This window comes from Phalangium opilio, unplaced genomic scaffold, assembly GCF_054372755.1.
Source record: "Phalangium opilio isolate 3A_F unplaced genomic scaffold, DU_Popi_V2 ptg000009l_1, whole genome shotgun sequence".
Lineage (NCBI taxonomy): Eukaryota > Metazoa > Arthropoda > Arachnida > Opiliones > Phalangiidae > Phalangium > Phalangium opilio.
Window position 1 is genome coordinate 6,382,200 of NW_028324146.1, and position 10,920 is coordinate 6,393,119.

Consider the following 10,920-nt stretch of genomic DNA (forward strand, 5'->3'; position numbering starts at 1 on the left):
AGCGCTATTTGCTAAACAAGGTTCAACCTTGAGAGAACTTAAGAGGACAGTTCTAACAAGCAAGGGTAGTTCTCGCATTAATGTGAAACTACATAAAAAGTTGGCCACTTGATCGACTTAAAATCCAGCTTGAATTTGCATGGTAAGTTGGTCATTTTCACCGACTTAATAACTTCTGAAAAAGGCAGAAATTTATAAATTAGTATAAATGCATCGGGTATTAAATTGGTTTTGGAGGCCCTAATATCCCAGCAGTAGATACAGACGTATTCGTTAAATTTAATAATCTCTTTTCATGAAGAGTTTTTCGAGCACCAGAAACGCGTTTGACCTAATCTACTCTACCATATTTAAAAAAAGAAAATCCATGGAAGTGCGAGAACTTGGAACAGTTTGACACTAACGACGTTTTTGAAGCGGAAATTTCTCTAACTGTAACTAAAGTGGACGATTTAGAAGTTAGTGTACGGATTTTTTTGAGGGGGCTAACTTTGAAATTTGGGGGCGCTATAAAAGGCCTAGCGACGCCACTCCAAGAGTGTCGCATAACGCTTTTAAAAATGTCGCCTCCCACCCAACACAAATACGTCCATAATACGTACGACAGACATATGTTATGGATTAAAGTCATATCCCTCGGATATCCAGATTTTCGGTAAAAACGTATTTTGGACATCATCTGACTCTCCATATGTCCGTCCACCTAACATCCAAACTATATCCGTGGGAGGTATTTTTGGAGTTTGTTAGGATATAGCGTGGATGAACTTGGGATTTTAGTAATCTTTGTTTTGTACTTATTTACAACTAGCAATAGACGTATTATCTACTTTCTATTCACTTTAACGAGATAATGGTTGGATTTAATACAGATGTATCATGGATTTAAGGCTTACATCCAATGGATTAACCAAGGACGCTGTAAGGATTTTTATAGGAAATTATGAAATGATAAAAACTATTATTATATAATGGTTTTCTTTAATTATTTTTGATTTCCACATTGAAAGTAAAATTTTACAATGTTTCAATTTCTTTATTTTTTTCAGCGTTTTTTTTATCCCTTTGGTCGGCACGACCTTTCGCGTGTCTAAACCATTCTTTAACTTCGCGTTCTATGGCTTTTTCAGTAACATCTTTCAGAGTTTTATCGTTTAAGGCAACATCTAATAAAAAATATTAAAAATAATTATGCTGAAATAAATGTTACTTATTTTAAAAATATGTACCTATAATTAAATTAATTAAATTTAGCCCTTTCAGTGGTTTCTTTCCCTTCTTTCCTTCCCAAGAGAACTGAGATGCCAAACGATCACTAAATGTTATCCTAAGAATTCGTTTAATGCAGTCAGATAAATGAGTTCCTCCAATTTGTTTCAGAATATTTGCCTATAACAAAAATATAAGTTAAATTGTTTTTTAATTTTACGGCCCGGACAATGACCTCTTGTCATATATATTTGATATATTTGTAAGCAAAAAATTATATATATTTTATTGAAATTCTGATGCAGCAACTACTTTATTTGTCTTTCTCATCAGAATTTCTAAATAATAATAAAGCCCTCCAAGCAAATTGAACAAATGATCGTGAATAATAAGTCTTAGCCTCTGCTAAATTTAATTAAATATTTACACTTGCGACCACTAAATTAAAGTTAGGATTTTCACTCTGAAGTTTTCTAAATCAACTTAAATCTAACACCACAAGAAATCCCTTAAGGAAATTGCTATAGCATGATAATACTTATTTCATATCTCCATCATAAAATAAGATAAATAATATGGGTCTCACCATTTGGGCTCTGTGACTTTCTGAAGTTAGTTTTTCTTCTAATTCTGAAAGATCACTTGTCGTGATTAACGGTAGTTTAAAACTCTTCTTCCTTGTTTCATTATTAAATTGTTCATTTATTTCAGTTGCTGGTGCATCTTTGGCATTCAATTTTCTTAAAATTGTTCCAAGTGTTTGGAGAATTTGAGCATTTTCCATTTTTAGTAACTCCATATTTCTGTCAAGCCGGTTAATTGTTGCTAAAAAAATCAAATAGGACGTTTTCATGCATAATTTACTTGCGAAAAATAGGAATATTTAATTTCACCATAGATCTATATTGAAGAAACTCTGAAGATAGACCTTAAGCTAAACTATAAACTCTATGAAAGGGAGGATGATAAGGAAAATCAAGTAATTTTTTATACATTATTCTACTAATTATACGACCAATCTGCATACTGAAACAGCCAACAACTAGCACCGAATGATTTTAAAATTACAATTAGTCTGAAACTTTATATATAATTTTAAATAAGTACCCCCAAGGAATCGCGTGACTCCCTGCCTTTTTGTTAACAAAATTTTCAAGGCAAACTAAATGTCTCACACCACGATTGTCATATCGTGCGCAAATTTTCTCAAATCTGCCGATAAATTTCATTAGACACGGAGCGTGCCTCAGAAATTTGGTTAATAAAAAGGCAGGGCGTTACGCGATTGGTCGGAGGTACTTATTTGAAATTATCCATAAAATTTCCAATTAATTGAAGTTTTAAGATCATTAGGTGTTATTTCTTGGATGTTTCACGATGGTGATTGGTCTAACAATTAGTAGAAGAAACGATAAAAAATCACTTAATTTTCCATTTCACCCTCCCTTTAAATATGAAATAAATGGAGCTAGAGTCATCGTTTCAAATTTTCATTCAAAGTTTTTTGTTTAAATATTCAAAACTAAGTTCTTATCCATCTAATAAGATTTTACTATATGTTCAACCCTTCGAAACCTTTGCATATTTAATCCTCTACGAAAATTGCCAACGTTTAGTTTCATTCCAATATTTACCTTTATGAACCATGACCAATTTATCTCTGCATTGAATTGAATCTGAAATAACTAACAGCATATAAATTTTTGGCTCTTGTTATTTACAAATTCTTAACATTACCTGTGGAATTGTCGCGATCAACACTGACAGCAGATAAGCGATCTGTAAAATAATATGGTTTCTGCTTCTATTAACGAATTTATAGAAACAATAAAATTATCTTTTTGATCACCTAGAGTTACAGGACGAATTTGTTTTGTGTTTACAGGAGTACAAAAAGGAGACTTTTCTATGATCCCTAGTAAAAAGCAGAATATACTATAAAACTAAGAACGCCAGAAGCTTACAAACAGTACCTGCAGAAATATCGTTATCTCGACTGAGCGAGTTAGGATCTATAAAAAACAAATATTTTCGCTTATTTAATATTATTTACAGTTTAGGTTAAAAATTTCGATAACGGTTAAATAGTTTTCGTTGCTATTATAAGTTACAGGTCGGTTTGCCTGCAGTATCCCACTTGGTGTTTATTTGGAATTTTTACTGAGAAATGAAACGGGTGTGCACAGATCTGGTTCACTAGTTCACCAAGTGGAAAGCAGATTTTAACGGTGGTCAATGAATTGCCAAATTGTTATCAGAAATTCAAAGAAATAAAAGCCCAGGGATGTAAAAATACCGTATCTTAAAAATAAGTAATTAAGCGGGTAAATTACAGGATAAATTTTCAAATAACGGCAAACGGTAACTGAACATAATTCGATATAAAATGAAACGGTCCACCAATGTGTGACTATGAAGACGCTACACTAATGTAAATAATTATTCAGTAAACTTGAAAATTAGTAAACTTTTGGTACTAAGTTCCTTTCGCCGTTCGGTGGTAATTTATGGCTATTTACTGCGGTAATTTAAAATACGGTATGTGAAAATAGGTAATTTACCGGTAAAATTAACCAACTCTCTTCCTTTTAAAAGCCATATTGGCTTGTGGGATCGAATTCAAAGCCTAGTATACCAATTCTTCCTTGCATTGTTTTTCAAAGAATAGCTCGAAGATTATTTACCTTCATTTGCGTCCGTTTTGTTATTTTCTCCCACATCGATTTTATTTTTATTTTTAATTACAATTTCTAAATGAAAATATAAAAACTTTAATTTTACCAGTTTATTTGTTAGAAATATATCTTAACGTGTTAGAATAACCTTTGTAAATATTCACTGAATTCCTAGTAAATACCATTCACCACGAACACTTAATTAAAGTTATAAAACAACTTACCTTCATCACTTGTGCCTGGCTCTAGAATCTCTTCTGGAAAAAATGATGACGTGGGTCTATCGAAATCTTCCAACTCAGTACAAGGGTCTTTGAAAGAAAATCCACATGGTTAGCTTTCAATAATTTTACAAATTCATATTTGTATACCATTATTTACAACTAATTCTTTTGATCTTTCTAACCCAAATAAATTTCTTTTTTTCAAGGTTTTTCTGGGACTTTTACCTAAAATATAGGAAAAAACAAGGATTTAATTTATTTCATATAATCATTTCAAATAATTTGCATAAAACAGACGTCTAAAAACCATTTCATGAAATGTTTTATATTTGTGATTTTTATTATTTAATTATCGCAAAAAAAATCTCCTGTGTTATCTAATATAAGATAGCACACATATTTATTCCGACGCCAATAGGAGCGTTTTATTAACATGCTATACTAGAGGTTCCCGAAAGTCAAAGGGACTCATAATAAAATTTTTTAGACTACTGTGATAATTAATCTTCAATGTAATACAAATATTCTTACTTGATTTTTTTGAACTTTTTGACGAATTAGTTGAGAATGACTTAATAATTTTAGCTGCGGTTAAAAAAGGTTTAGATAATATTTGATACACTTAAAAGAAAGGGGCTAATCATTTTCATATTCCTTGCTTATTAATTATGGGATATTTTAGTCATTTTTGTACTTTCGCCTATTCTCTTTGCTGAAGTCTAAATTACAGCAGATACATATATTATGGTTCGTGACTGACTGGCCCCTTGCTTCAATGCAAAATACTTCCAATACCATTATTTTTTTTGTTCTTGTGAAATGTAGCGTCGAAAACAGGCATTTTTGAAGGAGGCTCATCCGCTTCGTCCTCTGATGATAATGGACTATTAGTTGGTTTCCTACTATTTTTATTGTTTATGTCCTCATTGCTGGAACTCGCTGTCTCCTTTCCCTCCAAATACCTGTTCAATTTTTTATCCGCTATTTCATATGTATCTGGAAGAATATAAAGATTGGTAAAAATTAGATTTTACAAATTAGCGCCTCTTCATTTTCTGTGTTAGCAGTTAAGGCAAAGGAATGAAGACCTAAGATGAAATTTTTCAATAAGCACAAAAACATAATCGCATCTACATATCAAACCCTCAAAGATAAATGAAAGTGTTAGAAATATTTTGGAAAAATTTCATTGGAGTACGCTTTCACCTTTATATATTTATACTGGTTTAAAAATTAACTTGAAATACTAATAAACAACCTAGAATAAAAGTTATCCATGTTGGAACTCGTTGAGGACCTTTTTATTATATTCCTCATCTTTAATATATGAGTGAATCATATTAGGTCCCTAGTGAGCTAATATATGATTAACTCATGGTAACGTGTACTACCATGAAAATTAATATATTAAACAAAAAATTACCACATGTATATTTGCATTTGATTTCATAAATTGGCCACTTGTCGTCTGGATCAGCCCCTGTCTTTGAAAGTTTTGAGGCATTTTTATCTGGCCACGAACTGGCTTCTTTCTCGGGTCCATGTAAATCAACCCACGACTTCGGTACTATAGCACCACTGTTAGATTTTGTAAATTCTACAACATAATATCCACGATCCATAGTTCTGGAAATATAAATTAGATGTTATCACAGTATTAAAAAATTCTTTTAAAATTTGGTCAATCTTCGATTAGTTGTCTTCATAAAGGCTAGTAATAAATTCCTCCGAAAAGTTTATTTTGTGTAGAATAGTGTACAAAAATAAAATATCGTAAGACCTAATGCAAATCGATTTAATCAGTGCATGCTTGTGTATTAATGGAAGCTTGTTTTCATATAATTGCATTTTTGATCTATTGCAAACAATATCCTGCTAAAAGGTTCTATTTATTTCAAAACGATTTTGTAACATTATTGTTAAAGTAGGTTTGGTCTGAAATACAGCCTGTAATTATATGAAATTGAGAAAATTACATTCTATTTGCAGAGAAAAAGTACAAGCTTTAAAATACAGAACTTCAAAGCTAATTTCCATCTTATTTCAACAGTTTATGTTTTAAAAGATAAGAGAAAGACTGCCATTGTACGTGCCAAAATTAAAACCCGGATAGTGATTATCATAATAGGTTTGCAGGCTTGCGTCTTTCCAATCTTTTTTCAAATCTCTTTATGAATAAGTTCAACTATATACCATGCATTTGATTGTACAATTGGATATTTTTGAGCCTTTTTTGATATTAATTCTATTGGCCATTTCTTTAATTCCTGATCAAGTAATTCAACTACATATTCACCAACTATAACTGACTCGCACGGCTCTCGGTAAACATTTTCAACTTTGGTGAATTGTCGGCCAACAATATATAGATTGCATGATTCACTTCGGACTACATTTTCAACTTGAACAACCGTATTATCATTTAATATGCAACAGTGGTCATTTTTGGAATCGGATATAGAATACTGTTCTGTACCAAGTTTAATTTTTTTGAACTGCTCCCCGAAAAAACCTTCCGGTAAAGCACCATTCTGATGTGGATTATGCAAAGAGTGAGATTTTTTAACCTTTAAGAAATTTACTGGAATATTATTTCTTTCGGAAATTCTATATATTATTTGTTTTAACGGTTTGTCGTTTTTTTTCAGTAAATTTTTCAAAAATTGGAGGTGGTTTTCAAATTGAAATGCGCTAAACTTATTTAAAGCCCCAAACTCATTCACATCACCACATAAATGTAAAAGACCATGAACGTTATAACTAACTAGGTGTGATCCATATAAAGACTTGAATTCTTTAACAAAAAAAACTAATAACTCCGAAGCAAAGTTAATAAGATCTTCTCTTTGGTCTGTCACTGATAGAATTCTAATTGCCACATGAAGGCTAAGAAAGTGTTGAAAATACTTTTTTGGCAAAATCGTTTTTAGGATTAACGGACCTGAATAGAGAAGGAACTGTCTGAATTCAGTAGCCTTCCATCTATCAAGTTCGTCCAATCCCCTCGGTTTTCGGGCAAACTCCGAGCAAGTGTACTCTTTATGTGACTCAAGTTGCCTAGATATTTCTGTTATTTCCCGTTTTTTTAGTCTGAATTTCGATCTAGTTTTCTTTGAACCAATCCAAGATTGCATAATTTTTTTCATCACGCCTAAAATAACTAAATGCATATATTCAAATGGGAAATGAGTAACCATTTTCAGTCCTGGAATGTTTTGCAATATAGAAGTCCCTGTGTGATGTTCGGGTGTAAGTTTATTTGTGAAATCTTCATCAGACCTCAAAGGACGATTAAACCCTCCAGGATACGCCACTCGCCCCATTATATACTCGCCTTTATAAGAACATTTTCCGCACCCATAATAACCAGAGTGATATTTTATCTGTGTTATGTACGCTCGAGCCGGAGCGTCACAAATAAATCCAACAATTTCTAACGTTTTTAAACCATTGTTGACTTTGATTCCATCACGAAGTAATTCCATAACTTCTCCAACAAAGTCTTTCAAAAACTCATTGGGGCAAGCTGGTTTTTTAACTCCACAATATATTCCAATAATGAATGGCTTAGATTCTTTCAATGAATATGATAAAGAACCTAATATAGGCCAGAACTGATTGCTAGAACTTTTTGTCAATGGAATTCCGTCTATATTGAATAGTAACTTCAAATTATTTGGAATCGCTATATCAAAACATCGAGCCCATTTATCGATTTCTGACCGAATAGCGTTTCCTAACCCAAAATGATAGTATTCACCAGGTTCAACAGTTCTAACTGCTGCAAATCTGGGTGTTTTGAGAAGCGTTCTAGAATCAGATGGAAGGCTCGTATGACAATTATGTTTTCTTAAAACAGCAAGCAACTTGTTAACGATAGTTTTGTCCACTTTATTTTCGATGGCCCACAATGCTAGCTCATATTTAAAGCTTTCTGGAACTTCACTGGTTTCTAGATTGCCTTCATAAGGGAGGTTCCTTATTTCTTCGTTATCTGAAGAGTCCGAAATGGTATCCGATTCACTATCATTATCAGAATTGAATTTACACCCATTTATTATTTCAGGCTGAACAGGCTGACGCGGATATGGTTCGAAATTTTCATTTCGAGAAAAATGTTCAGTTCTAGGAAATTCCCGCGTTTCATCCGCCAAAACTATATCATTTGATTTAGAACTTCCTAATACATCATCATTATACATGAGCACCGAATCAGCAAAGGAATTGGAGTTGAGAGCATTTTTGATCAACCGGGATTTATGCCTCGATGATATTGTAGATAAGCTTTTGTAAGAACGTTTAGGCATTTTTAACACCTTTTTGCATAAACCTGAAACCATGTACGTAAGGTATAAGTGAACAGAAGTTGGAAATGAAACAGGGCAAAATTATTGAACATTTTTTAAAAGAATATAAAAATATTGAATTTTCAATTCTCAAACATTTCTCCGAGAAACTTCCCGACAAAAAAATTCCATTTCCTCTACTAAAAAAATGCAACACGCAGTATTGTTTTTGTGTAAAACTAGTTGTTTCACAATAGGACCTCGCGTACTTTATATAACCCAGACATAACCGTTTCTTGGGAATAGGGAGCTAACAACTGGCTAGGGGGAAGAGATAGTCTGACGTCACTCAGCCCCTCTCTGGTTGGCATTTTTGCGCGTAGAATACTGTTTCCAACCGTTAGGGGGGATGAAACTCCAGTAAGGGATAGAAGGGTGTGACGTTTCAGGGTCAGAACTGTTAGCTCCCTATATAGTATCGAACTATCGATAGAATCCAGCCTTAGAAAAGGTACATCTTCCCATGAAAAGCCGGTTTTCTGCCATAAACTATGTACTCCTTTCAAAACTTGAAACTACTTAAAGGGAGAATGAAATGGTCAGACCATTTTTTTATTCACGTTGATAAAATCTTCAAGGAGAGAGGAATGGAGTGGAACCCCCATACCTCAACGTTGCCTCTGTACTCCCACCTACTGCACGGTAATTCTCCCAGTATCCTCAACGGTTAGGTAGAGTCGTTCAGTACGAACTTGTAAAGGACGCTCTCTCTTTCTAAAAATAGAAGCTAGTTCTCATGCAAATACAATGGAGCTACGGGGCCGCTTAACAATCGCCTACGGTGGGGGCGTGCGCGAGGTGCACCTGGAGAGTTACGGTGCCGCGGTGCGCCATCATCATTTCCAATCTATCTGACCTCACTTATCCCTGATAAAATAACATCGAAATCACTAATATAACATAATGGAATATTTTGGTTTATTATAAAATCGAAGACGTTTTTATGAAAACGGGTTTAAAACTTGGAACTAAATAGAACCGACACCTCTGTGCATTTCATTCTCCAATTAACTATATTATCCTTGATAAAATCGCATTAATTTGCACTTCAAAAGCATTATTAATAATCATGCATTATTAGCGTGAACGGTTGATATTTTACAATTCTACACAAAAATGTTTTGGTAAATTTTTAATATAATTAGTTGTACTTTCTGAATGTTTCTAACCAAAACGTAAAGCGGGTGGAGAAAGGATGTTCTACAATCTAGTTGTGGAATTACAAATACAATTGTTCAAGATTTTCAGATCCTTTCTATGCGACAAGCACCTTTACCATTACTATTTTTTCTCTTTAATTATTATATGCTAAATTAAATTTATAATGAAGGTTGACCAATAAATTATTTAGTTATATATAAAAATTACCTTACCTTGAGTAGTCTCCAGTTATGAACAACAATAAATCCAAAGAAAAAGGCACTGGTTGTAGGCAACTTATTAGTGACGATCTAGTTTGCAATAACTGACCTAACCTCTTGAATCCAAAAATTCAAACACAGAAATACGAAGTCCAGCAGCCTGTCTGTCTATTTTCCGCCGCGTCCGAGTTCCTCGCGAATAGCTATGACCTATGAAACGCAGATTACCACCGCGCCGTGTAAGTTTTGGCGCGCAAAATACTAAGACGTCACTAAAGATATGGGACCGTTTCTTTTCGGTAGGATTCAATAAGCAATGTAGAAGGGACATTCGTGGAACTGTGATTGTAAAGCTTCTCCCCCGATGTATTTGTATAGTGAGGGGAGGGTTAAAGTTACGTTCCCTACCTTGTTCATCGTTCTAGACTGTAGAGAGTGAGAAACTGTAAAACTTCACGAAAATCCAATAGGGAGAGGGCGTTTGACAGGGAGGGAAAGAACATCCGACGTCATTTTATACCTCTACTTAGGGGAGCGTTTGTAGGCACGATACTGAATTTCCCCCGTTAGGGGGATTGAATCGAGGTAAGAGATATAACCCTATGACGTGGCAAGAATGGGTTTGCCCTCTCCCTATTCGACCACATTCAGTATGACTAAACATAAATACTTTCTTGTGAAACAAGAAAATTTAGCAACTAAAAAAGTACACATGGCACTCAAAGGACCAATATGAAACAATATATTAAAGGAAAAATCAATATAGTATGATTGGTGAAATTCCACAAATGTAATATAATTTGGTGAGGTGTACCTCTGAATATTTTTATTTTAAATTGTTTTGCTAAGCATTTCAGTTGGTTCTGATTTTTTAGTGTGTTATATTTCTACAAAATCTTGCATTCATAAATTATATCTCTCCGGGAGAATGTCTTTGTTTTACCCCATATTAACTTGACCTAACGAAAGAAAAAAAACTCGGAATTTGACAAGAAAAGTTAAAAAAAGCGTTAACAGTTTCATCCTGCACAAATATAATATACGCTTGACAATCAATCTTGATTACTAATAACAAGCAAACCGAGATTGTTAAATTATTAGTGAT

At 33.4% G+C, this 10,920-nt stretch overlaps 1 protein-coding gene across 2 annotated transcripts; it reads right to left on the reverse strand.

Moving 5' to 3' along the window:
* Positions 1-961: 961 nt before the first annotated feature.
* Positions 962-10,228, reverse strand: LOC149713563 (uncharacterized). 2 transcript variants are annotated; one of them, XM_089849023.1, is made up of 14 exons: positions 9,828-10,228; positions 5,532-5,734; positions 4,904-5,104; positions 4,640-4,693; positions 4,256-4,333; positions 4,109-4,195; positions 3,894-3,959; positions 3,183-3,221; positions 3,059-3,124; positions 2,947-2,988; positions 2,844-2,894; positions 1,796-2,034; positions 1,230-1,389; positions 962-1,166 (listed from the first exon to the last, which is right to left on the reverse strand). In XM_089849023.1, exons 2-14 carry the CDS (start codon positions 5,728-5,730, stop codon positions 1,018-1,020), a joined length of 1,431 nt encoding a protein of 476 aa, XP_089705149.1. In that variant the 5' UTR covers positions 5,731-5,734; positions 9,828-10,228; the 3' UTR covers positions 962-1,017. The 2 variants fall into 2 exon arrangements, with proteins under 2 accessions (XP_089705149.1, XP_089705151.1); XM_089849025.1 differs by having other exon boundaries at positions 2,844-2,885; positions 9,828-10,227.
* Between the last annotated feature and the right edge of the window lie 692 nt (positions 10,229-10,920).